Genomic DNA, 27,988 nt, shown 5'->3' on the forward strand with positions numbered 1-27,988 from the left:
GACGTTTTTCTCTGTCCCAGAATGCAGTCTGGTAAACAGACATGGAAGCACCAGGTGAAGACCTCCACAGAGGCTGAGCACTAAACTCGCTCTTTTCCACCGTCTTCTGTCTCCTTCACCCTGTGCATCCAGTTGATATATATCAGCCAGGTGTCAGACTTACGTCTACAGGATCCAGAGCCTTGGTAAGAGTGAAGTTGTTGTCGATATGTGACCGCGGCTAATGACTTCTGCTGGGCTGTCAGGCTGCTGTCAGCTTCCTCGCTGGCGCTAGTCATGGCTGGCTAACGTTAGCCAGCTAGCAGGCTAACGTTAGCCATCAGTGTTGTTTAGTAACGTTTGTACCAGTCACAGACCCACACTAGATTGAGCTTAATGTCATGACACAACGGCTTATAGACATTTGGTCTGTTTTCAAATACCGTATTTCCGGTGAAGGTTAATGTTGTCTTTTTTTATTCAAAAAAAATAACTACGATAGTGTAATTAGTGTCGAGTAGAAGTGGCAGCATTTCTAGCCAATACGAATTCTGGTTCCTGTGTTCTCTCTTATCTATGTGTCAGAGTTGCACCTGTCTGCCAATGACAACAACTGTTTTTCTAAAGAAGTGACATAATGCTATGTTCTTCCACTCATGGCCTTTAACATACTCATTTCATAAAGTCAAAACCACAACCGAACTAAGGCTAAGCTACGGGTACTGGTATGTTTATATTCCGTAAGAATGTTATTAACATTGTTCTTAACCGGTATAGGCCTTTTCAGTGAATCTATATAAAGGTGGAAATCCAGCATAACCAGTTCCCCAATCCAATCATTGTGATAATTGGATCATATCTTTTCTGTCTGAATCTCATTTTATTTCTCGTGTTTTTATGTAGCTTTTGTTATTTAGCCACCCAGTTGAGAAAGATAAAACAACAAAAAAGAATAAATAAATTAAGCAGATAACACAACAGATGACATCGGCTGCTGCCACCGTAAACATAATCTTACATGCTGGTCAGAAGTCAGTGTTACTGATGTTCAGATGATATATTAGTGTATTCTAGGCAATTTTTCTGATATAATGACAAACATGCCCGTATTAATACTGTGACACCGTAGAGGCCAACGGCTATAATGGTGGCACTAGCTCTTTGCCACTTTATCAGTGTTGGCATTTATGACAAAGATGTGAGAATTGTCTGTTAGTATTGTTTGACAGCACATGCATACAGAATCAAATATAATACTAATATTTTAGTTCTGCTGAAACTTTTCCCTTCTGCATTGTCACAAGTCAGAATTTTTGTTGCTGTCGAAAGGTTAAATAGCATGTTCCACAGACACCCATATGCAAGCGTTTACATAATACTCTGTAATTGTTTCCCACTCTAACTTATTGAAAGTTAACAGGAAAGTATTGACTTCTAGATGTCTATACATATAGATAGATAGTCTATATGTATTACATGTTGTCGATTGTGAGAATAGCGCAGATAGTACTGTGGTGAATTTTCACTGAGTGACTGTGTCCTCAATCTTCCAGCCAGGCAGCTTGTTCACCTAAACCACACTAACTATTAACAATTAATAATCTTCTGCTGTGAGCTAGCTGTGAGAAGAGAAAACACTGGACAGTCTCCTGACCTGACTCTCTGAACATTTTCCAGACTTGATGTGTGAAAATAGTTTCGGACTGCCACTTTTGCAGCAGTAAGATTCTTATTTTTCTTTCTGCTTTTGCTAAAAGTTGTTGTGTATATTAGCAATACACTTTTTTAACGTGTAGCACCAGTAAATCCTGGAATTCAGGTCGCCGGCAGTGAATTTATTTTGATTTCATGCTCATTATAACAGATTTTTGACATTAGATAACTTAAACTTAAGATGTGTGGTTTAGTTTTGACGGTATTTAGGTTGTAAGTTTTAAAGGGTTGCAAAGCAACATTTGACTAACAAATGTAAAGTTGGTGGTACCATATGGTACAGTACACCACTGAATAAACAGCAATATGCCTTAAATGTATGAAGACAACAAAAAATATAAAAATGTCTGCATGTCTTTAAAATGGATTCCTGTAGATGTATGTGTTTCTTTATGTTGACTAAGTTGATGGATGGTAAATGAACTGGTTCTTGTATAGCACTTTTCTACTCATCTGAGGACTCAAAGCGCTTTACACAACTTGTGCATTCACCCATTCGCTATAAAGCACATTTTTCTAAGTGCTTTATAGCTAACATTCACACATTCATACTCCGATGGATGCATCAGAGTGCAATTTGGGGTTAGTATCTTGCCCAGTGATATTTGGCATGCAGACTAGGGGAAGCCAGGAATCGAACCACCAACCTTCCAATCAGTAGATGACCTGCTCTACCACCTGAGCTACAGCCACCCCATTGATCAGTAAGGGGACAGGAATGAAAGTGTTTTTTTTACACATAATTCAAAAATTCCACCTACTAACTATAGAAAGGAAAAGGTGTGGTATAGTTACATCTTCCCTCAATGCATGTCTGTGTATGTCTCCAGATTTCCTATCCAGTGTGTGTGTGCCAGCCAGGAATCACCCAAACTGATGTGGATCATCTGATTGAGTTTAAAGATAAATTCCTTGTTTCTTGTTTTGCCAAGGTAAGATCTTGCTGCTGTTCATTTCAAAACTGTATTGACATGTGGTGGGTTTTTTATGTTTCCTCATAGCTGCAGAATAATCATACCTAGTCATGTAGTACTTCCATTACAACGGCCCAACACCGAATACAGTTTCTATTGTAAAGTATTCAGTATCAAGGAAGTGTTCAATTACAGCATCAGTGAGTTGCATCTGAGGATATGCTTTATACTACTTGTTGTATTGGGCTTTAAGATTAGGTTTTTCTTTTTACTATATGTGTATGAATTGTTTGAATTTAAAAAAAAGGCCAACAGTGCAGCTGCCCCTCAGTAAGTATCAAGGAAATTACAGAAATTGTGTAATTTCAAGACTTCTATGTTGGACTACCTAATGTTACACAGGTCTTCGTTACTACAGCATCTGTTCTCTGTATGTTGCTTAAAAGATCCAACATCAGCTGGCTGATCCAGCGTCCGCTAATCTGCTTTGTTCTGTTCTTTGAACTCACAATAGATTTTGATTAGACTCACTGGATTAAATCATCTGAGATGATTACACGCTTCTGCTGTGTTTGACCAAGTGGCAAATTTTGGGCTAGAAAATGAATCCAACATGGATGTGCTAGATAAATAAATGGCCATTTGAGACTGGCCCCAAAAGCAAGTCAATCTTTACAGGCTGTTATGTTAAAATGTCCAAGTAAATGACGGTAAGACATCTTTATAGCCTGGTACAAATAAACAGTTTATGCCTCATAGACAGGTAAGCCTCTTTCATAATGCATGGTCACTTTGATTGGCAGGTGTGTGGTGCAGCCTAATCTAGACGTTTGTGGTTCAGTTTTGGTGAGTGAAATTCTAGTGTTTTATTAGTCTTTTACTTAGTAGTAATAAGCAGATATCTCTGTCTGTGTGCTCCATCTGTACAGCAGGGCTGTTCCTCGTAATACCAGTAAAAATCTTCATATGACAAAAAAAAAAAAAGGTATCAAAACATCAGCAATATAGCAACACCATGCATTTGCATCCTCCAGCGTGCACTATAACAAAGAAAGGCCAGGCCTATCTGAGAGTGAGAACTGTATATCCGTCTCTGATGGTGATTTTAGTCCAGATAGTTACAATCTATATGTCAGGAAAAGCAAACAGTGGATGAGGATTACTGATGTAGCTATGTTGTAGCTGGTACAAGGTCTCTTGGTGACAATATTGGTCAGGCTCTTGATGCTTTACAAGGTTAAGTTAATTGAGTTATTGTCAAATGAAGGTATTAAGCAGTTATTTTATGATTTAAATTTTCTTTTGGCTAGCTTTGGTTTACATTTGGACTAGAGTGCTACTGTTGCTGGCACCTTGTTTCAACATATTAGCACTTCAATTAGGCAGTCTGTCATCAGTGACAGTAACTCATTAAAAAAGGGTGGAAAGTACTCTTTGTTTCATTTAAAAAACAATAATAATAATAATAATGGCACTGTGTGCAAACGGCAGTAATTAAAAAGAAAAAAGTATTCAGTATTTTCTTTACAATGTCATAAATATTATCTCAGATTTCCTGGAAGTATTCTGAAATAATACTGAGTCCAGCTAGCATTAGCTGATAACTTATCACTTTACCCTTTCATTCACCTATGGGAGTTTCTGTCTCTAAAAACAATAATGACATCATGATTGCTTGTTCCATCTTTATATACAGTCTTACAGTCTGGACATGGGTATTGATTCTGAAAACGAAGATAAACTCAACAAAAGCTTGATGCGACTTGAGGACCAGTGGGAGTGTTCAATTTTTCACCTTACTAGAGCAAAATCTTCTGTGAGAGGGCAATCTGGAATTAACTAAGAGTATTTACTTAAAGGTGATTTCATAAAAACGGCAAGAACATGAGGAGGGGGTCAAACTGATATTGTTTTTTGTTTTTAAATGTGCTTACAGAGCAAAGTAAAGCATAAGGTAGCCAAGTAGAGTAGAAATGTCTGCTGTGAATCACGGTGTAAAACTGAAAGGGACAGGAAAAAAAAATCTTAAAGAACATAAAACTAGGGAAGACCAGCTGGGCTGGACTAGGCTCCAGTTGAAGAGTTGGCTCTCTACCAAAATATCAATCACCATATACTGGAGTGTATAGAAAGGGGAATCTCTTCTTCCAAGCCACAGGAAAGATGCAGCAGTTGTGACCTCTTTCAGGTACAGTAAGCTTGACGTTCTTGTGTGTGTCAGAGGCATGTTGTCACTACCTTTGTGATGTTATTGCTTTTACTCAGCTACTAACATATGGTGCTAATAAGTTACATATGCAAATTATTTCCTCTCCAGTGAAGCAGTAGTTCTCTAAAATTAATGAGTGAGGGTACGTGAAAGGATGACGGTAATCACACAGTCCTCCTCCTCTTGAAATGCTCTTGTTATGATCAGTGCACTAATTGTTAACTGGTTCCTCCCACAAGAATGTCACAGCTATGCTGGGCAGAGTTCCTGAAACTACACTATTGCGATCATTTTGCTTTGACCTTACAGATATGATGCTATGGCAATAAAGGCAACAGATGTTTTGAAGAAATGAAAAATCTGAGGGCATGTCAAATAACTATATCCAGTTAAAACATTAAACCAACTGGCATCAAGGTTGTTAAATTGACATTATTGTAGTTTCAGTGTTAAAAAATGCTCTTCATCACAGTGTTTGAGCACACACACAGCCAGCACATTCAGGATGATGTTTTTAATTTGCATTTAAATGCATGATGGTAAAATTGGACTTTCAAACAGATTTTTGAGATCACAATTTACTAATACTGTTTTTTTTTCCTTCCTTTGTTTGCTCATTTTGTCTTTTCTTTTATTTATTACCATTTTGTGCTAAAAGCAAAGAGAAGTTTTAAATGTACTTGAACTATTTAAGCTCTTCATCACACCGTGTGATCACCTGATTTATTTGACGCAGCAGAAACCAATCAGCATTTGGTAGGTGATAGCAGTCAGGAAGACTGACACCAGTTGATACTGATGTTCATCTGATAATATCAGTGCATTCCTACACTAAACTCTGTACTCGAGAGGGCCAAGGCTTTTTGGAGTACTTGCCAAATTGGAGTAAGAATTTCAGGTAGAGGGGTAAAATGGGTACACAGAGTCCAACACTGCATGATTAATATTAAAGATTAAACACCACAACAGATGAGATGTGCCATTTATAAGTAATTTCAGTCAGTGTGTTACACCGTCTTTATAAGACATCTGTACTTTTCTAGGTTTTGTTTCTGGCAAGAATGTAAAAGGATCCCAGTTCTAGTTTTGTTTCTTTTTTCTCTCTCCTTGTTCAGCTTTACTTAGGCGAGCACATGCTGTCTGGGTAGAATGAGAAATGTTTCATTTTGAAAGTGAAAGTAAACTTGGTAGATTATAACAGACTTTGTAAATCTGAAATGCTTAGAAATTAAAAGGTTTGTGCATGTCATTCAAAAATCTCTGAAGTCTTGCATTAATACATCTTAGACACGTGTTTAATAGTAACATGACCCTGTTTTTATTTTAAATGGAATCTAATGTAACTGACCGTAATCCTTTTATACAAAGTCAATATCTCTAAATGTATTTCTCTCATATTTTTCAAAATATTGGGAAGCTAATGCATACATTCTAAACATAAAGTCATTATAATATAGTATTTCACTCAAGTCACCAGTAGAAAGTCTATATATTGATATCAGCTTTATGGCTCATACATTTAAGATGTTAAAGCTCACATTTTCTTAGTATGGGAAGAAAACAAAGAATCAATAATAAATTATAAATATGTTATGGTCAGTCATCTTCTAATGTCACACCCACAATTACTAAAAAAGTATTTAGTATATCTTACAACTGTTTATATGGAGTCAAATCTCAAAAGCGATCCTTATTAACTAATAACTTGTGCATTAAATTAGTATTATTACTGTTGTTGTTCATTTATAATCAATCACAAATTTGCCTCAAAGCACTGTATTTGATCGTTATTCTTAAGTATAGTTTACAATTATTAAATGTAATTTACATTTCTAAATGATACCTAGCGAGTAAGCCACAGCCAAGGGAACCAGCAACCTTCAGCTGAATCGCCAGCCGGCCTATTTATTCGACGTTAAACAGTATGTTGTGTAAGCTTTGTACTTGTAACGTCAAGTTACCACACAGGGCGATTTTTTTTTTCTGAGAGGCGGGTTTGCTGAAAACAACACGCGTATGCCCGTGTCAATCAGTATAAAAGTCCTCCTATCCCGAGCTCTACCAGCGCTGACTCTCGTGTTGTTACATTGTAGCGGAAAGAATGTCGGAAAGGGCCGAGGATGACGTCAGGGGGGAGCAGCGCCGAGCGGCCAGGCAGCAGCTGAAGCAGCAGCAGATCCAGCGGGGAGAAGGCTCCACAGCAATGGCGACTGTTGCAGAGCGGAGATCGTTGCCTAGTCCAGAAATAATGCTGGGACAGCCTTGGAGCAGCTGGGTCGACGCCGCCAAACTCCACGGCAACGACGGTGAGTTCCCCAGCGTGCCGTATGTTTGCGAGGAAGCGAGGTAGAGCGCGACAGTTGCCAGTCCTGTCTTTTTTTTTTTTTTTTTTTTTTTTGGCCGAGTGCATGCAGTTTTCGGTTGAATATGAAGAAACGCTATTGGTAGCAACAGCACGGGCAGGGAAGCAAGTGCAACTATTCATTTGTGTGTTTCGGATCGCCTCATTTTTTAGGTGCTGAATCGGAGGAAAGTTTTAAAGACTTCGGGAAAAATCGAGAAGCCATGCGTTTGTGCAGAGAAGGTGAGTGTTTTTTTTCCCTCTAGGGCCAAAGGTGTATTTTGGTTATGGGGGTTAACACGCATACATACATTCACTCACGCTAACATGGATTCAAACACTTTACTCGTGTCGTTCTGCAAAACTTATAGTAAAACAAGCGCACCCGGATATAATCAGTCAGACGTGTCGGTAATTCATGTGGTGACATTTGCACATGAACCTAAAATAACTTAACGATTAGCAACTTGGACTTGCTGACTAAAGTGATAATGCGTATTTCATTGGATGATGTGTTTAAAGGGCTTTGTTTCGCATCCATATTTCTCCCATTTTGCAAAACTTCCATGTTTCACATCTCTCCCCTTACCTTAAGACATTGATGTTTGTTGCTAAGAGAAATGCAAGTATAAAGAAGTTAAAAAGTTACTTCATAGGCATAGCTCTGATTTTTCAAAACAAAAGCCAGCATAATAATGTTAAACTACTGCTGTTAAAAGAGCAAGTTGGACTTTTTGTACAATATATTTAAGTTAAAATGTTAAGTTGTGTTTTTGCTTACTTCAGTTTAACAACCAACATATGATGTTAACCAATGGTAATAGTTTTACTGTTTATTAAGAAAAATACTTAAAAATATTTATTTATTATTTATTGGCCTTTTAAACCACCAACCAGTATGCATGAGCTATTCATGTATGAAACATATAAAACCCTGAATAGGATAAAAACAATCAACCAGGCTACACTGATCTTGATATGACTGTTGTTCTGCTAGTAGGTGTGGTTCCAGGGTTAAAACATAGTAGGTTTAACTAATAAACTCTTAAAGGACAATTGTAAAATCATGTCAGAGGGCATCATCTTAAACAGCAGCTAAAACTCAATGTACAACACACACATTGCCTGGCTTCTGAGCTAGAGAGAGGTGTTTCAAAGCAGTTTGTACTGCAGTTTTATTTTTGGAAACACCTCGATTAGCTTTAGCTGATTGGGCCTGCTGGCAGGCCTTGATTTAGAATGAATTTCATCACAAAGGTAAATTGTTATAAAAGTAAAATTGCATTTTGTTTACTTAAGACTAATGTGATGCTTAAGTTTCTAAGCTGAAATATAACACGCCAGACCTCAAGATTGAAATAAGGATGAGTCTGCTGGCGAAATGAAGTGAGGACTAACCTGTTCATTTGAGGCACAAGTAAATCAAGTGATGAATCAACTTTGTCACTGTGGTGATTGTAAGCTTAGCTTGTTCTATGAAAGGCGTTATGCCGAGCTAATGATGTACATTGTCTTGAGTTATTAATTAGGCAGTCTACTTAAAAGTGTATACCTATGGATAGGACATGTTTGTTCTTGTGTTTTATACATTTCACCACGATGTAGTTACTTTCTAAAAAGGAATTTTATCTCCTGCTGACGGAGAAACAAGCAGGGCATGTCATGTATGACCTTGCTGTTAAGGAGCAGTTACTGCAGTAGGTAGGCCAACAAGATTAAAATGCATTCTTTTGTTTAAGCTTCTTTTCAGAACTAAATGTGGACTAAAAATAATAATCTCTGTTTTGAAATTGTTTTTACATGGATCATTTTGGTCAAGAGAAAACGGTGCTAATCAAGCAAAAACCACAAGAAGCTCCTTTAGACGTCAACACCATCAATAATTCTCCGGCCAGCTATGAATCATTCGCTGTGGTGTGCCTAATCATCAAAAGAATTTAACAGGGTTCTGACCTAGGTGATTCACATTGTGAAGGCACAAATGTTAAATTTTAGTAGTTCGCATTCTCATCGTTGTTGTTAAAGCATTGATCGACATATTGGATGGACAGTATTTTTAAGTCATTTCACATACGGCTATGACGTAACCTATAAAAGTGGCAATTGCTGGTGCCAGCATTCGAATTTGCATGTGATGGGTTGTTATTTGCCTTGCGGTCGTGCCCTCTTGTTTTATATGTGGCGCAAGCCATGATGGTGACAGATAAGACAGCTCGGACGTTTTTCCCTCCTTGGGTCAAACATATTTGTCTGTCAAGTTTTTCCACTTATTTGAACATTTCCTCAAATCTATACTAATAGTTTCAGAAGTGTCCATCCAGGAATTTGCTAAAATCTGCGATTTCCTATATTGAGGCGATGATGATTATTCTGTCACTGATAAATTCAAAAACTGGAGTGAAAAAGTGCCCAGAAACACATTGGCCTGTTTACTACTGTCAAATCTTCCAATCACTGTAATTGTTGACTGCATCAGTTTGACGTGCAGTTACATTTCTCAGGAAGTGATCATCAGGAAACGGTGTAGTTTACATCATGACATTGAAGATTTAAGACAGAAGTATAAATTCATCTTAAGGCCCAGTGTTTGAGCCCTCACAGACTGATGATGTTACCTGTTTAGTGGTTGTGTGCGAGAGGTTGGGCACTCAAAATGGTATATACAGGAATAGGACGGCAGGTTTGGGCTTACCATGTGATATTACATTGATGGCTCAAAAACATATTTGTTGTTTGGGGCATTTTATGTTACACTGTTTATTTTCTGCATGGCCAAGGCTGAGCCATTCATGTGAATTGAACATCTTCTCGGCAGTAGCTTTAAGAAGTACTAATTCACTTGCTTTTGACAAGCAGCAACAAAAACGAACACAGTATGAACAGATGACGAATAGATGAACACATTATATAGCATTTGGTTCATGTTAGCGTTTTTTCCTCTTTCCTTCCTTTGTTTATTTACTTTTTTAATGTTTTCAGGCTTTCCCCCTTAACCCGCAGTTTAACGTCACAACACTATGAACTGTGGGTAATTCCCTATGGGAGTGTTTGCAGAAATGCAGTGTGAGCATAAAGGGCTCACAAAACCTAAGAGAGCCCTTGTGTGTTTGAGAGTTTAACAGTGGGACAGCCCTAAGGCCTCACTGTCTTAGTAGTAATGCACTTTGAAGTCACACTTTGAATGAGTGTGGAGATTGGCGGTTCAGCCTCTCTTCGTTTTTGGCACATTACTTTGTCCCACACTTGTGTCATCATTGCCTATCCAACTTTATTTGGTTATCCTCCTTATGTGTTGAATAAAGGAGGGGGTTTATTGCAGACTGCTTCACAGAGGACTTATCTAATATTGCCTTTTGTGTGTGTGTGTGTGTGTGTGTGTGTGTGTGTGTGTGTGTGTGTGTGTGTGTGTGTGTGTGGTCAGCAGTGTCCTATGTGCTTGATGCTATGATGCTCACATGTGTTGGGCAGATAAGGGAATAGTTTGAGTAGGAAAATGAAGTAAGTCGTATGCTTGGTTAGCTACCCCTTAAACCGAGTTGAACTCTTACGGGAGATAGTTAGATGCTGCTCTCGATCGCTGTCAACAAAACACAAAATGATAGATTATGTCTCGGAAAATTTCTGTCCTGTGTAGAGTTCATGAAACTTGGAGAATCAGCGCCAACGTGCAATGGAGCGGTGTTGATGGTACGAGACGTAGGACACCACTAAGTCACTGTATCTTTTCATCTGTCAACCATTTAGAACATTTTTCTGCATAAAGGACAGAGACAGAATGCTCATCTGAAATTCAAGGATGCGGGGTCAGTTGACATTTCGCTGTCATGAAACATGTCTTTATCATGTTGCGGCGTCTGTCAGTGACTGTTGTTTGTGTCATGGGGCTCATCAACACATGCTGCTCGTGGCAGAAGTCTGTCTTCATAGAAAGCCTGTGTGTGCGCGTGCGTCTGGTAGGGGTATTACAAGTGGATGACTACATCGCTCTGCCATGACTCACCACCAGATTCCTTCTGTGGCGTTACTGCCATTCTACCACACGCAGATGAATAACATGCACGCACACAGATTATAAGAATGTATGGTACTAGATGACTGATGAATTCATCATTCTGTCACGCTGTTGATAAATTTTACAGTGGCACTGTCACAGTCAGGGAAGCTGGGAAATGTAGTGCCACTGTCAGCCACAGGTCAGATGCAGCCAGCATGTGCGCTACTCATCGGCAGCCAGAGCTGCTACGATTGCACCTAGCTCGTTCATCACTGCCACGGATGAGGATGCTGAAATTAACTGGACTCTCATTCTCTTCCCCTGCCTCGTGCTCTCAGGCTCTCTTTTCCTCCTCCTTCAAGCGTATGTCCTTTGCTCACTGCCTCTTTGTCTCGCAGAGGCCTCAGACGGCTTCTCTGTTCGTTTACTGCGACTTTGTTCCCGTTTTGCGCTCTTTTCCTTTTGTCTTAAATTCACCGTTCTGTCTTATTTCTTGTCTACATTGACTTTCTTTCTCTCTGTCTTTAACACCTCATGTTTGAAAAAGAAGAAAATGGAGGTTGAGACGAGGGCAGACACAGTGGCGTTAGACCACTTTTGAAGTCGGACAGTTTTAGCAGTAAAGGCCATTTAGTGCTATGGCACTGAATGTGGAGTAGCAAAGCTGTATAGCATGTCTACTTTCATAGTTGAGCATCCCATTAGAAAAATACTAATGAAAAATACTGCACGTGAACTGCTGCAGCAGTTCGGAAACGAGTCTTGTTTGACCTTGCTATTGATCCAGTGAGGAAATGTGGTTGGATGCTGCAGTTCCTGTCCTGTTTCAGTAGATTTGAGAGAAAGGCGTTTTTAATGAAAAATACACAGGAAGTTATTGATTTGGCAAATATGTTTGCTCTCTCATTATATCTGCAATTTGCTACTTGGATAAGCAAATTGGGTAGAGACAGAATAGAATTAAAGTAGATGCGTTGAACATAGAAGTTGCCTACGCTAGCATTTAGCTATTGTTTTGATGGCTTGTCCTTTTGCAACTGGCATAGTGAATACTCCATGTCACATTTTACCACTCGTAATTCACATGCCTTTGTCCATTAAGTGAGGATATTTTCCTTCCTCTTTGTAGCAAGCAGATACTTTGAAAGCAAGTCTTTTTGGTCCATTGCTGTTGAAGGAGACACTTGGCAAAATAGCTTCAGACAATTGAAACACATTAAGTAGCATTGGACTTGTCAATTCATCCACACACGATTGCCTCTGACCTCCTTGAGAGAGAATCTGCCAGGTACATCTTTTATACGGTCTTTGCTTAATGGCCCTCATCCCTTCAAGACTTGGCCAGTGATGTTTGGAGAACCCTTGATGGTCCTGGCGGAGTACATATTGAACAGGGGCTCCACTTCTCTGCTCTTGTATCCTCTCCTCTTCTCATCTCATCATAACGCCCCAGGCAATCTCTTAATTAGCCTCCTTAATTAGGTGGTTTCTGGTTCTCTCCGCCAGAGTAAATTTTGATCACATTCTGCTGAGAAGCAGCACTTCCCTCTGATTCGCCTTGGAGTGCCTTTAAAGCGTGAGGTTTGTCATTGGGCAGAGGTTCTCCAGCTGAAGACACCTTTGCATTCTTGCTTTTTATGGTTTTCTTTGTATTTGCCTATTTACTATTGGGAAATTCTTGTTTTTACAGTTTTATCCAGGAAGAAATGCATCATGATCCATGATGTTGTGTGCGTCAGCATTTTAATTTTAACCCTATACTGTCATCTTCATGGAAATATGACCTGACTTTAGGGATCAGGTTTCACAAGGTGGTAACCTACATGACTAGTTTAGTTAAGCTGCATTTTAAGCATTTCTGTACACCTGGGACTGCCAGCTTTTACATCTTGAAAAACACCATAAATAACTCCATTTAGTCTGCCCAACTGCAAAAGTAATTCATTCTTTATAGGTTAATTTCATAATTACTTTTACCAATTAAATCAATCAATTAAATATTAAAGCCATGTTTGACAGAGAAAACCTCAAACAAGCGTTGCGACCTGGGCGAGATTCAGAATTTCATTTGGACCTTTTGCAAAACTGCCCCTTCTCAGAATATCTGGTAGTTTCCCTTGGTAGCTCAGAGTGTGGCATTCCAAAAGGCAGACTTTCTTTGTTTCTTAATAACAACATAGAAAGCACTAAGGAGATGGCACCCACCTTATTAAACCTGATTCCTTAGTGATATCTCCTAATTATTGAGTCAGAAATGTCGCACGCTCTAAGCCAGTCCTGGGTTTGTTTATATCTTGGAAAGGCAACCTTTGGATTGGTGCTTATCACCAGTACTTGTTCTCCATGGTGAATAAGGGCTCATAAGTGATCTATATTTACAAATCACTCCTGGGTTGCATGTGTACTTGGCCAAACTGCTTTCCTGAGCTTGTTAATTTTTTTAAAATTCCTATTATGGATTGTGTTACAAATTTATTTTGTCTAAGCTGTTGAACAAGAGCACAGTTTCTGAACTTTGCCTCTGTAAACCACCACAGTGGATTTCTAATAAAGTAGCACTGTGTGATATATTGTGCAGGCTCTTGCTACAGCAGTGCTTTACATAGTTCATCTATTTCAAAGGTTCAAAAGAAATTGGACAGTTAACTGATATGCAGTTTCGTGGCCAGGTGTGGCCTGTTGTTTCATTTTAAATTAAGAAGATAAAAGGCTAGGAGTTGTTTTCAAGTGTTAAATTAGCATTTAGTAGTTCATGAGTATTCTGACCAGCGAGGCGTCATTTAGGAATGAATGTTGATAAGATTTTGTTCACACCTGCTTCAGTCTTTATCGGTTTCAGTTTTCTGTGTGCAGAAAAAGTAGGTTTACACAGGTTTTTATTATCTCAGTCACTAAACCAATACTGCCTCCTACTGTCTGTACTGGAGGACATTGAGGGTACAAAGGACCCCCTGACTGTTAAAGGCCAAACAGAGCAGTTTCTTCAGGTCACTGCCTTCAATGCAGATTAGTAGAACACAAGCCACTGCACACAGCCTCAGCATGGAAAGTATGTAGCTCCAGAAGCACCTCAACTCTGGCTACTTTATAGGTTCTCTCACTGACTGGCTGAAAAGCAGATATTGACTTTAATGTATTATTTATAATCTGAAAATGTTAGAATTATGTTAGTTTGTCCACTGAACTTTGAGACTGTGAAATGTAGGAGCTATGTAAAAGAATATCTACCATTGCTAAATGGGTGGGGCAGTATTTTGTACCACTTGAATTTAACTTGAGTCTACATTTATGACTCTGTGATTGCTAAATTTCCTTTTCTGCTAGGATGGAGTAGAAAAGGACAATTCTGAAAAGTATGGCCTTGTTCACACATTTATGGATCCTACTGTATGTGTTGGGCAATAATTCAGAATTGCTGTTAGGGCTCAGCCAAGAATGCATTTTCTTGTGGTCTGCTGCGTTTGTCTATTTACGCCTCGGCCCACTCCCCAACAAATGCACATTAAATATAAAACAAAGTAAGCAGTTGATGTTTGGTTGCACATTGAACAGTGTGTATTTTGCAGAGTCTGCTGCCAACTGTGGCATCGGTCACGCTTTTATTTATTCTCCTTGAGTTGAGCCCCATCTGCTTCTATCTTCCCGCTTACAGACATGTCCATATTTGGCCAGTGTCCCGCACAGGACGACTTCTACCTGGTGATGTGCAGCCACTGTGGTCAGGTAGTCAAGCCACAAGCCTTTCAAGCACACTTTGGTAAGTGATACACACGCACACACACGCCTTGATGTATCTATATATTCAGTTATTTTTCATGCAGCTGGGGTGCAGAGCTAGATTTCCTAGATTCACGTAGTAGCAATAATCCACTACAACAATGAGGTGGCTGTTACTGCAGATACTCAGCAAGGTTTGGGAATAAAAAATTGGGGGGACTCTATATCCATACCCCCCCATACCAAGAGTAATGTGATGTTTCTTTGATTAACACATTCCTAGTAGTGCTTCTTCTTTCTGTGTACCCCCCCCCCCCCCCCCCCCAGTTTTCTACTCCACTCCACTCAGTAGCCTATTTATTTACTGTTTGTGTGTTATAAATTCTTGTGTTAATATTTGATAGGTCTCTCTCAAGTCTTTCCAGTAGTGGGCTGTTTTAACAGATACAGCTCAGTTAAGATTTCTAGTACTGTTAAGACATTAAACTGGGGATGTTTCAATGGCCACTAAATAGGGCTGCTCAATTAATCGAATTTTAATCACGATTACGATCTGGGCTTTCAACGATCATTAAAAATGACTGAGCCGATTATTAGCCCCTCCCTAATTTATCCGCGACACCTTAAAGGCCGGTCCGTGAAAATATTGTCGGGCATAAACCGGTCCGTGGCGCAAAAAAGGTTGGAGACCGCTGATTAAGAGGACCCGAGGGAAGCTTGGAAAGCTAAGCAGAAGTTATTTGGAGAGTGACTGCCGTTGGTTGAAAAGAGAGTTTAAAAAAAAAAAACTTCAGTGGTGTTGCACACTATTTTATATTATTTTTTTAAAGTCATTGTTAACCCTTTAAAGCCGGTCAGAGCAGCACGCTCTGTTTTGCGTAACTATTTTTAAATCCCTGTAGAACCTGAACCGTGTAAGCTAGCGCAATAATTTGTTTTGCATATGAAACCGGAGGAGTTGTACTTACATCTGATGCCATCAGCTTGTCCTCGGTCACGGTTTCGTTCCACATATAGCTTTGCAAAAATTGCATAAAAAGCGCTTGCAGGAACAAAAACATAATATTCCAGAAACACGCTTTGCCGTTCCTATCAGCTGTTCGTAACACTTCCCACAGTGAAATGATGCACCTGCTGTTTTCTTTGCAAATTTGCATCATAGGATTGTTTTTTGTTTTTCCTGCAGTATATAAAAATTGCTGTATCTCCAAAATAAAACTATGAAGACACTCAAAATAAATTTCCTGTGGTGGGAAACTATTTTTTGCAACTTTATTGTATTTAAAGTTTTGAGGGATAAGCCTCTTAAATTTCTCCAAGTAGAAATATATGTAAACAAAACAAAAGCGATTTTCAATTTTTTTTGTAGTTTATTGCACTTTTTTGCAATTTATGTAATTACTATGGACTTAATGCATACATATTATTAAAATATGGGCTATAACAGTTGTATTGATGTATAGCAACTTGAAATGCTCCCACAGATGGCACTACAGCATGTAAAAAAAATAATATAAGCTCTGGTGGACTTGGTTCTATAGTAGGTCTTAAAGGGTTAAATAAATATCGTCAAATAATCGTGATCTCAATTTCAGTGAAAATAATCGTGATTATCATTTTTGCCATAATCGAGCAGCCCTACCACTAAATACCTGGAAGTGCCTGTTCTCTGAAGTGCAGCAGCAATTACACTTATCAAGGTCAACCACAAGAGGGAGGTATAGCAGCACGTGGCTTCTAGGGTAAAACTGTCCTTGGAACTGTGTGAACATCACTCAGAGACTTCTCCATCATTGTTAAACAGTATAGATATATGGGTGTCTCTGAAATACAGCCTCTATTTTGAGGTGTCAGGGGGTTTTGAAGGAACTGTAGATAAACACTGGATGGCAGTACCAAGTGTAGAGTAAAACAATCATTATCAGAACATGTGGCTTTACTCCATATACAGGGGTTGCATTGTTAATGCAGACTGTGCTCTGCTTGGTCCGTGGTGTAGAAGCACCCAGAGATTTACAGTGATTTCATCATGTTTCTTGATATTTGTTTCTTCAGCTGTTTGCTGCTGCTGATTCTTTGTGTGAACAGATTGTCTGTAGTGTGTTTATCATAATGAATGCACCAGTCTCTTTTTCGTCTTTTGCAACATCTTTAAGTTCTGTTCTCAAAATCAGGCGGTGAAGCTAAACCCAAAGATTCCCCATCACAGTAAATCTTCCGATTTGAGCCGCTGGATGCAAATAATTACTTTTTTTTTAAAGAAGCTTTTAAACTATGCAATATCAAAATTATTAAAAAAAAAAAACAAGTTTCACTTAATGAACTTATTGCATCAGCTATAACCACACAGTCTAAATCTAAGTGAAACTCTGTAGCCATGTATGTGTGGCCATACAGAGCAGCAGTGCTCTTGCTGTGTTTTACCCCATGTCCTCTCTGTGATGTCATTATGGGAGGACCCGTGCAGCGTTAACGTGGGGAAAAGGCACTGATCTCAGCACCATTGAGATGGTCTCAATATGATATTAGCGTGCTTCTTTGAGCCCATCTGTCTCCCTTTAGGTGTCTGTGCTTCTCGGCTGAGGCTGAGCCCAGCAAGGGTGACACTCACCACGGAACGGGAAGCTGCTGCTTTGCTTGGCGTTTTATGCATTTGTTTATGAACTTGTCTAACAAAGACTCCTCAGAGATCGAGACATACAGAATTTTACACTCAGTGTCTTGAGCTCAAATGGTAAAAGAAGGGAACCACGGTGGATTTGAGTTTCTGGTTAACTCAAGGTTTTAGTTTTACCTTTTTTTTTTTTTTCTTTTTTTTTTTTTTTTTTTAAATAGGTTACACTTTGTCTTTACTTAAACATGATGTCTGTGGAGTTTGTAGTAAGGCCATTACACTTCTTGATTTTCTTTCTTTTTTTCACTTCTGCAGGCTGGGATTCCCCCATGCCACTGAGCCAGCTGTTTGATAATATGAAACATGATATTAAGGCTCCTCCTATGTCTTGTGTCTGTCTGTCCTTTTTTTTTTTTTTTTTTTTTTTTCCCCTTACCTTTTTTCCTCCCCTACATCAGTTATGACTACCATTGGTGCTGCTGTTGGCTTTCGTTGTTTTGTAGACAGAGCACCACTGTCTCACTTGGATATCTTGTTGTGAGTTTGTGTGCAGAGGTTTGCTGTTGACTGGGACAGGACAAGACAGTGAGAGGAAGTGGGAGGGAGGCAGTGAAAGAAAAGCTTTTGGGTTGTTTGGCTTCTTAGAAGTGGGAGGGGAAAATATCTGGAGTGTAGGTTGAATGGATGTGCGGGAGAGGCCCCTAGGTGTGGAGAGGGCACGCTTAAAAGCACTTCTTTCCCTTTTCTTTCAGAAAGCAGAAGTTTAACAGTTAGGTGTGCGTGTGTGTGTGTGTGTGTGTGTGTGTGTGTGTGTGTGTGTGTGTGTGTGTGTGTGTGTGTGTGTGTGTGTGTGTGTGTGTGTGTGTGTGTGTGTGTGTGTGTGTGTGTGTGTGCGTGCGCGCGCACGCGCGCGCGCTTGAGGAATATAGCTGAAGGCAAATGGGAGTGGTACCTTTTTTGAGCATTCGTATTCTTTGTAGCCACTCCACTTTTTTTGTTACCTGTGACAGTGAGTTTTGTCCCACAACCCACTCCCCAGCTTTACCATATAGTTAGCTATAATCACACAAAATGGGACTAAATCAAAAGACTGTTGAGAGGTGAGTGCACACATAAGCAGATTTGGGGCAGAGGGTCTAGGTGACCATACTTAGCAGAAGACCTTTCATGTTATTTTTTTATTTTTTGACCATTTAAGAAGCTTTGAAAAAAAGTTAAAATACTTTTTCCTATAATCCTGGTGGTTTTCCTTTGGCCAAAACCTCTTTCGTGGAGGTGCCTGTTTTTATTTATTTATTAATCATGCAGGAAAAACACTGGTGACATTAGCCAGCTGACACAGATTCTTGGTAGAAAATTACTAATGCTTCTGGTGCTGATGCACCTTTTATCTCTCATTTCTTTTAAGCATGCAGTTATTTTCTGTCCTGTCTTTCGTTGCTGCTTCTCAGAGCTGACTATGAGTGTTTAGTCAAATGTTTATTTGCCGTCTCTCTTCTGAAATTCTCGTTAGTCACCTTTGTCTGTCTTGTTCCTCTGTATATCCTTCAGTTTTGCTCACATGCAGCTTCCAGCAGGAGATTCTCTCCATGTCAGATGTTTCCTCACTGCTGAAAATTCTCAGTTTGGTTTAGGTGAGGGAGCTCCCTGGATTGAGCGTGATCGAGGCAGGGCGTATGACACCCACGCTCACGTCTGTCAGTCTCTCTTTCTCTACATGTAATCAGAGCAGCAGGAGTGTATGTCGGTCTGTGTCACCCAGAGCGCCCACTATTTCTGTTAGAGAGCTGCTGCTTTTGCCAAGATTCAGATCTCTCTGCTTCATGCTTCCAGTCATTTCTGAATTAAAACAAAAAATCCTTCATGATGTTTTTGTCTATCTTTTTCTTTTTAATTGTTTATGCAGTGGCAGCTAATCAACCTTAAACTATGAAGTGCTTGTGTAGTGGTGACATTGGGACAGCAGCTTTTGTTGTACGCTGTTACTAAAAATAGGATGTGATGTGAGCCTTTTTTGAAAGTAGATCTGTAATTGTCTTGTGTAAATGTGTAATTGGTGTGATTTGTGTTCACACAGAGTTTGTTCATTTTAGAAAGCAGTGTGGTTAAAGACAGCTAGTTTTGGATTTAAGCAGATGAGCATTTCCCCCCCCCTCCAAGTTCTATTTTTGTCTTTCCATCCACAACTAAGCATCACTCTAACCTTTTCTGCTGTCTTACTGACTTTCATCAGTTTGCACAGCAGCTGTTATAAGAAGCTCAGGCAAGAAAGAAAGCTCTTGACCTGTTGGCCAGTTCTATTTCAAGATGCAGCGCATGAATCACCAATACTGCTTATTAGCTGTTCAGCTAACATGCTCACAGCTGTTAGAGGGAGATTTTTAATGTTTCCATTTCTCTCTCTCTTTTTTTTTTTTTTTTATATGAGTCACAACTATGTTTAGTCCTATAGTAGTGTTGGATTATAATTAGTGTGTTAACTATTATGTTTTAATGCCTTTCTGGTTTGTTTGTTATCATTTTAGAGAGAAGACACAGTTCGGCTAGCAAACCAGCGTCCACCTCGCCGTTTCCTGCGTCTGCCAGGAACCGGAGCAGCGGCAGTGGGATTGGGCCCGGGGTGGGCTCGGTGTCCGTAGCTGCAGTGGCTACCGGAGGCATCCTTGGTCGACCTTCAGCTGCTAGCTCAAGCTTACCCTCCTCTTCATCGTCGTCCTCCAATCCCAAACTTGTCAAACCAGCCAAAGAGAAGCTGCCAGGCGTTCAGCGAAGACCCCCCTTTGCCCCCTTCAGGATGAACCAGCCAGAAAAGATGTAAGTTTCACTCTGCACAGGTGCAGGGTTGTTACAACCACATTTCTGGCAGACATACTAAAGTCTAATTTAAAAAAAACTATTTTGAAATGGAGACTACTTGTAATAGTTTTTGTAGCAATACTAGTACTTGAAAATAAGGTACTACTGCTTATTGATGGTTTATGTGGCAGTCAGAGCTATTTGCCTTTACTGCTTGTTTCTCGGTAGAAATCTGATTCAGTCATTTATACGCGAGTGTTGATTTTGACCTTTTTCTTCTTTTGAAGGTGTTTTATATATAGCGGAACATTAGTAGTGATTGTCCTCGCAGGGCCATCCATATGTCCACATCTGTCTCTTACCATACGCTTGTCACTGGCTCACTGTTTCTAACTCTCAGCTTCCTCCTCACCACCCTTTTCATCGCTGTCATCTTCTCTTCCAGCCTTCCAGCTGTCAAGATGGACAAGATGCATCCGAAGCCGGACACGCCAGCTAAGCCGGCGCAAGCTCCATCTGCCCCCGCCACCACCTCATCCTCCTCTACATCCTCCTCTAGCACCACTGTGAGCTCCAACACTACCGCCATCACGACCTCCTCATCAGCCCTAAAAGCAGGCCTTAACTGTCCCTCCATACCAAAGCCTCCATTACTGGCCCCAGGCCAGATTCCCAATGGCAAGGGCCACCTCACTGTCCTCTCGGAGAAGAAGCAGGACAGCAGCAGTGCGAGTAGCAGACGTCACGTTAACAAGAAAGTCACAGGTCAGCTGGAATGTGGAACGAGGGGGGACTAGTTACATTTTGTCATTTTTTCAGAGTATTTAAAAGTCTCATACAGCATTACATGCTTAGCCTGAATGTTTTTGTTTTTTATAACCTTGCTTTTTAATCTATTAGACGAACCTCCCATTAGGTTCCTATTTTATTGCCTATGAAAGAGTGTAACTAGCAGACATCATTTCAGAATGTTGTCAGCAGCTTAAACAAAATGTCCCATACATTATCTTAGAGGGGAAAGGCTTATGTAATGTTAATGTTTTGCATAACACAACTTGTCCCAAATTATGAAGGTAACAAATGTTTTTCTCCTCCCCCTTTGCTCTGCCATCAGAACGTGAGTTTAATCCAGATATCCACTGTGGCGTTATAGATGTGACATCTCGAAAACCCTGCACAAGATCCCTAACATGCAAGGTAACAAAGTCCCTGCTTTGCATGCTGCAACTGAGCTGTATAAATGCATTTTATTTTTAAAGAGAATTGGGCTGGTAATGCTCAGCAGTCTTTCTTGTTGTCAGCAATGAGGATCAAAGCACACTTGCTAGATTCACAAGATGATCTAACGTGTTCTTGACATACTTGTGGAGGCAGCAAGCTTCAAACCTCTGGGTGAGCGTTTCCCACGGCAGCCACAGGCTGACAATTGAGGGCCGGTGTTTCTAGGACACATGCTGTCAGCTCAGATGGTTTGCCACAAAGAGGAGCACAGCGTAACTCTGAGGAGCCTGTAATGATGAACTCTACTGTGAAATATAGGAAACTACAATGTCTGTGTTTAATGAAACTGCAAAATGCTGTCACTCGTTGTGTTTTAATATAAGTGGAGCACTTTGGCATACAGTTCAATTATGTCGTATTATTCTATTTAATGTGTAGAATATTACCAAAGTTATTATTTGCATTTCAAAGGATGGTTGTGATTGATTGTAATTGATGTTGTAAAAATTTGTTAGAGCCAGAGCTGCCAAGTATAAACAGCAATAAAAAAGGAAATTAAGAGCGGTTCTAAGGAGAACTCTCTCTCCAGCTCTTACCATAATGAAAATTCTATTGACTTTATAATGTCTCAACAGACACATTCCTTAAGCCAGCGGAGGGCGGTGCCAGGGCGGAGGAAGCGCTTTGACACATTGCTGGCAGAGCACAAGAACAGAACAAGGGAGCGGGAGAGGGAGCGAGAACTCCACCAAAATCATTCCCAGCAAAACCCCCCTCTCAGGGACCCACACCCCTCTTCCCACCTCACTTCTGGCCATGATGCCCACCAGGTGGCTCATGGAAACGGCCCAGCCCTTGATGCCACTAAGCCTTTGCCAATTGGAAAGCCCAAATTTCACAGCCCTGGTCTTCCACGGTAATTGCTGTGCCACACTTTGATTTTTTTGCTGTGCTTGTATTGTGTCTGTGTGTAGCTTTGCTCACACAGGCTTAAAACAGACAGTTTTAATTTGATTCAGCTTTGATGAATATGGTGAAAGTGACTGGGCACAATTTCTCTCCATTAGACTAAACAGCAGTCACGGAGGTGGTATTTCTGGAGACTCTGCAGCAGTCCACGAGTCGCTACACCATCCCCAAACGACCCCCGATGGCTTTTCTAGACCATCCAGTGATGAGGGAGAGAATGAGGAGCGTGAGGACAATGCTGAGAAACTGGACTGTCACTATTCAGGTTATCATCCACGACCGGCAGCTGTAAGTGCACTTCATCTGCTGTTACCCCCAAGGAACTTTCCTTTTTTTATTACACTGGTCAAGCCATTAAAGATTACAGTTCTCATCTGTTCTTCCCTTCTATTCCCAGTACTGTACTTTTGGGAGTCGACTGTTTGGGAGAGGCTATTATTCCTTTGACCGGCGATGGGACAAAGTGCGATGTACCCTCACCACAATGATGGAAAAGCATGTCAACTCCCAAATGTGGAAGTAAGTCAGTCTTGGACTCGTCCTTTTTTCTTTTTTTTCCTTTTTTTTTAAATTTATGAGTCAAGTTAATAATTGGCTAATTTCTGATATTCTTTGCTTCAGGAAAATCCCCTTAGCCTTGGAGAACTCCTCCTCTGTTGCACCCACCTATAGGACAAGCACAAATTCCCACTGTAGCACTCCCTCTTCAGGCTTCCTGGGCCCTCCTGCCACCTTGCCGCAGACTCCTTACAGCCAATCCTACGAGGGCAAGTCAGTGCTCTCCTATGGGACCACCTTAAATGCCCGCAGCTCGCCGCAGGGTGGGGCTGAGCACCCGGCCTATGGCACCACACAAGCCCGACAAGTGTCTTCGTCGCCGCAGATGCCTTCAGCCCACTTGTCCTCATCCTCTTCTTCTTCAGCTCCTTCCCTAACCTCAGGCCGGGTGCCTAAGTCCCGTTCCTCTGGCAGCAGCACTACCAAATCGTCATCATCTTTTAAGCCCAAGGAGAGCTCGTCTGGCTCCTCCATAACCGTCATCCCCAACGCCACCAGTGGAGGAAGCACTGGAGCCAACAATACCAGTAGCGGCGCTAGCTTCAGCTCGGGGAAGAAGAGGAAGAACAGTTCTATCCTCTCTTCATCCCATGGCTCCACTGAATCTTCCTCTTCCAATGCCAACTTCTCTTCCTCCTCTTTTAAGAAGAACTGTGCAAATGTCGGCAGCTCAGGGAGCACCTACCACCACAGCTCATTAGGTCCTTCGTCCTCATCGTCATCCTCCTCCCATAGTGGGGTTCACAGTGTGGGGCTTAACTGTGGGCCTACTGTGCGAACAAACTCCCTTAGCCTCAAGGCCGAGCTCTCTGGCAGTTCCGCCGGTGGCTCCTCTGGGCCACCAGCACGAGGTCCTCCCTCGGGCAGCCCTGCAGAGTCCATCAAGCGTATGAGCGTGGTAATGAACAGCAGTGACTCAACACTTTCATTGGGACCTTTTGTCCACCACCAATCCTCATCTGACCACCACACCAGCTTTAGTCACCACTCCTCAGACGGGCGCCTGGAGGCCAAGAAGCGCAAAAGCTCTTCTGCCTCCAGTGGCGTAAATAGCGGAGGTGGGGAAGGTGGGCTCGGAGTAGGAGGTGGGGGGCCAGGACCAGGTAGACCCAAAGTGGCCAAGTCACCTGCCATTAACAACATCCATGGGAAGCATGGGCGGAGTATACCAGGGACACCGGGTCTACCCAACAACTCTCATTTACATCAGGTTGGTTTTTGAGACACATTCAGGATGTGTTTTCGTTTTCACTGATTGCATCTTGTGAAAGATTTCGTTTCTTTCTCAGTTCACTGCACTTAAAATTTGGGGATGTGGGTCATCTTAGGATAAGGATGGATATTATTAAGATTTTAAGGATACTACATTAAACCATGATTACAGTTCCACATTTTTCAGATATATATTAGGTCACGGCAATTTTCTTATTCTGAACACAGACTAATAAAAGTGTAGTGTATTACTTCAAAATAAATGAATAAAGTATGACTATGAACACCTCACAGTTCTGAGCTATCATGCACATAAACTGCATCCTCCAAGCAAAGTGCCCAAGTGGTATTCAGCCATAATCCTTTTTAAAAAAAACAAAAACTTTTTTCTTTTGTTTTTCATGTGAATTATCAAAATGAATGAAATGAAATATTAAAGAACCTGAAGGGCTGATATAAACTGAGTAAAGATGAGGAAATGAGGTATTCATAGTATTTGATATATAATGCCAAAAGTATCAGGTGATAAGACATTTCTGATTACATTCAATGATCTTGACTGACATTTGAATCTCCCGATTTAAAAAAAAAAAAAAAAAAAAAAAAAAAAAAAGACAAAGAAATAATTCTTGCTAGAAATTAAAGCCTCATCTTAAACTGCAAAACTAGTTTATGGACTGATGACTTTACAGCCATTTTAAGATTATGTTTTTCTCCTCTCCTTTTCCAGCCAAAGGCTCGTCCCTGACAGTGGTGTCCGGCTTCAGTGTATGAAACTGGCAGGCGGGCGGGAAATAATCCAGAGTGGTCCGCATACTGCTCTGGAATGCATGAGGCCTTCTGAAATCAAATCCACATTACTCTCAGCTTCCCACAATCCTCAGGGTGGAGATAATTTGGACTGCCCAATGATGTATATGTGGTCCTTACCGTTTCTCCCAAAGCCATGTGTGTGTGAGGTGCGGGCAGGGGGAACTGAATGGGGGATAGCGTGGAGCGCCAGGGATCTAATGCGCAAGCCAAGGATCCCCCCCACGCCACTGTTGTCCCAGTATTCTGAGAGGTCTTCCTGTTTGGTCGGAGGAACAATTGCAACAGCCATCGGTCTCTTATCCTGTAGTTCAAAGGTCATTGGGTTCAGGTTAAGGGCTGCTGCAACAAGCCGTCATGACACTGAGCAACTGGGGAGACAACGAGCAGATCTCTTCCGTGTTTGTTTAAAAAAAGAAAAAGGAAAAAAAAAAGACTGTGTGAGAGTGTGTGTGTGTGTGTGTGTGTGTGCTTATGTGTGTATGAGTAATGTTTTTTCTCATGTCAAATTCTGCTGGACTACTGGAATTTCCAACTTAATTACACCCCCAGCGCCTGATCTCAGAAGCCTTGCAAGCAAAGCAGTAGGAGAAGCAAACTGTTACTTGCAAAAACCTTAAGAAAAATACACACAATCACCTTGTTTCACTTCTTGTTAGTGTGATTCTCCCTGGTGACATGTTGAGTTACCTCGGGTAACATGCAGTAGCCTGAGACGAGCCTGTAGGGATGATCTGGTCACTTCTTTTATTACCCGGAATAATTATGCAAGTGTTACCTTTCTATGATTTCTTATGATCTTTTTACACTGAACTACAATGGGGCTTTGTAGACCTGGTGAAGACGGTTGTGCTTTTAAATGTGAAAAGGACACCTGATGTGCCCATTCGATTGGATCTTTTGTCAGAGAGGGAGAGCTCGGTCTCGAGGAAGCCTGTTAATTTTCGGAATCTTTTCAGCGTGCAAAATGATAGCCACAGTAGACCTACCCCCAACTGTGAACAGCACTAAATAACTACTTTCTCCACAGGCACTGCTTTAGTTGTCCACAAAGCAAGCCAAAAAGCTGCTATCAGCTTTGCCAACTACTTTTATTTTTAATTTTTATTTTTTTTAAGTAAAAGGTGGGCAGTCTTGCTTATGAAGCGGTGATGGCGCATTTGTGGATTGAAGAAAATCTGTGCAAGCTGTATAACTATAGCCACAAGTTACTTACACCGCTGAGTGAATTCCACAGCTGTATGTGGGCAGATGTGAATTGTATTTTATTTTATTTTTTAAACATAGGGAATCAGGTATGGTACGTCTTAACTGGAGCAAACTTGCACGTCACCTGTCTTCTGTGGGTATGATTGTCCCTCCTGTGTGTAACCACTACCCAAGCTCTGGACGTTACAGTTTGAATGCCTCGCAGTAACACTATGTTCAGAAGAGATTTGTCACAGTAGACGAGGCATTGTACTCTTGTTCCGCTGTCAAAATAGTCTTAAATCAGGCAATACTTGCCCCACTCGTTGGGAAATAGCTTAGGTCAAGAGGTCTCGGGGACGAGCGTTACAGTGTGAGATTCATGGAGATGGCTTCACTGGATATAGATCTTAGATCTTTTGGCAACACCTGTTTTATGGAACCTCCACTGATGTCAATTAGTGTGGAAAACCTAGTAGACTTTTTTTTTTAAAAAAATCTTCAGTTAGCTTTTTTTTTTTCTTGTAGCCTATGTATCAAACAAGTATTGAAGTATCCCTATTTGAGAAAACATATTTTGTTAACAAATTGTACATAGTTCAAATATGTATTTTTGCACAGGCATTTTTTTGTACATGCAGAATTTTTGGTACAATTTTGAAAAATCATTATTTATTTAGTAAAAAACAAAAAACAAAAAAAAGAAAGTCAGAGAACATGACTATTTGAAGTGGTTCACTGCCAAGTCTATATAATGCAATATGCCTATATGTGGAAGCTGAAGCATCTCATGAATCGTGTACTGGGATCCTTTAGGGAAAGAAGTGTTGTCACTGTAGCATGTGTCTGTATGACAGGAAACCTTTATTCACTTTTCAAGGTCTCAATCACATGTGCTTTTACAACACATTTTATGTTGCCTACGAATTAATAAAATAAGTTACTCTGTGACCCAATTAGCCTGTGATTCTGCGATGTCGTGCAGGCTCGAAGCTGTGCCCCCGCTGTCTAACCATCTTTTGTGGACTCTTCAGTCGTAACACTTTGTAAACCTTAAACACATTTCATGATTGAAACATGTTCTTTTATTCCAAAAAAAAAGAAAATAGGCTGAAGGGACTTCAGAAATTATTGCAAGGAATAGGAACATTTTTACGGTCCAACTGCTCGCGTCGTTGTTGCCAAACGAGTAATTTGAATCACAGCTTTTAAAGAACGCGTTGAGCAGCTCTTAAAAGAAATATCAAATTAAGAAAGTGCCTGAATTTGTTTCATCCCAACTGTTTGAGGACAGTATTCGTTGGGTTGTTTTTCCCCTTACTTGAATGTTCAAAGTATTTAGGGGATTTGGCTTTAAGTCTGCCTCTGAACCCTAAATGTAGTGGAACTTGAGCTTGTCAGCTGCCCATTGCGAAACACTTGTTCTGTTTTTGTTTTCCATTGAGATTTTCTTAGCATCGGTGTGTGGCCTAAGCCCCCTCCGGGTTATTAGGGTTTGTATTTAAAAACTTCACTCAAGTGTTTTGTTTACCCTCAATCTCTACTGACATCTCGACTTTGTTTCCAGTACAAGGAAACATTACGAGGATGTTTTCTTTCTTAGCACCGTAGACTTGGAATGTGAAAGTGACAGAAAATACAGCTTGTCTGGGAAGAAAAAAATAAAACCACCATTCATACTATGTAAAAGCGTGTATAGTTTTTTTTTTGGTTTTGTTTTTGGGGTATACATTATCAGAATCATTTTCAGCTG

The 27,988-nt window shown here is 40.6% G+C and overlaps 1 protein-coding gene across 3 annotated transcripts; it reads left to right on the forward strand.

The window, feature by feature from the left end:
* Positions 1 to 27,917, forward strand: atxn7 (ataxin 7). 3 transcript variants are annotated; one of them, XM_026168617.1, is made up of 14 exons: positions 1 to 185; positions 2,523 to 2,624; positions 3,410 to 3,452; positions 6,909 to 7,121; positions 7,331 to 7,399; positions 14,803 to 14,907; positions 20,007 to 20,295; positions 20,723 to 21,042; positions 21,392 to 21,474; positions 22,134 to 22,414; positions 22,566 to 22,755; positions 22,865 to 22,986; positions 23,089 to 24,235; positions 24,968 to 27,917. In XM_026168617.1, exons 4-14 carry the CDS (start codon positions 6,917 to 6,919, stop codon positions 24,983 to 24,985), a joined length of 2,829 nt encoding a protein of 942 aa, XP_026024402.1. In that variant the 5' UTR covers positions 1 to 185; positions 2,523 to 2,624; positions 3,410 to 3,452; positions 6,909 to 6,916; the 3' UTR covers positions 24,986 to 27,917. The 3 variants fall into 3 exon arrangements, with proteins under 3 accessions (XP_026024402.1, XP_026024401.1, XP_026024403.1); XM_026168616.1 differs by lacking the exon at positions 3,410 to 3,452; XM_026168618.1 differs by lacking the exons at positions 1 to 185; positions 2,523 to 2,624 and having other exon boundaries at positions 2,631 to 3,452.
* The last annotated feature ends 71 nt before the right edge of the window (positions 27,918 to 27,988 follow it).

The sequence above is a fragment of the Astatotilapia calliptera genome, chromosome 5 (genome assembly GCF_900246225.1).
Source record: "Astatotilapia calliptera chromosome 5, fAstCal1.2, whole genome shotgun sequence".
NCBI lineage: Eukaryota > Metazoa > Chordata > Actinopteri > Cichliformes > Cichlidae > Astatotilapia > Astatotilapia calliptera.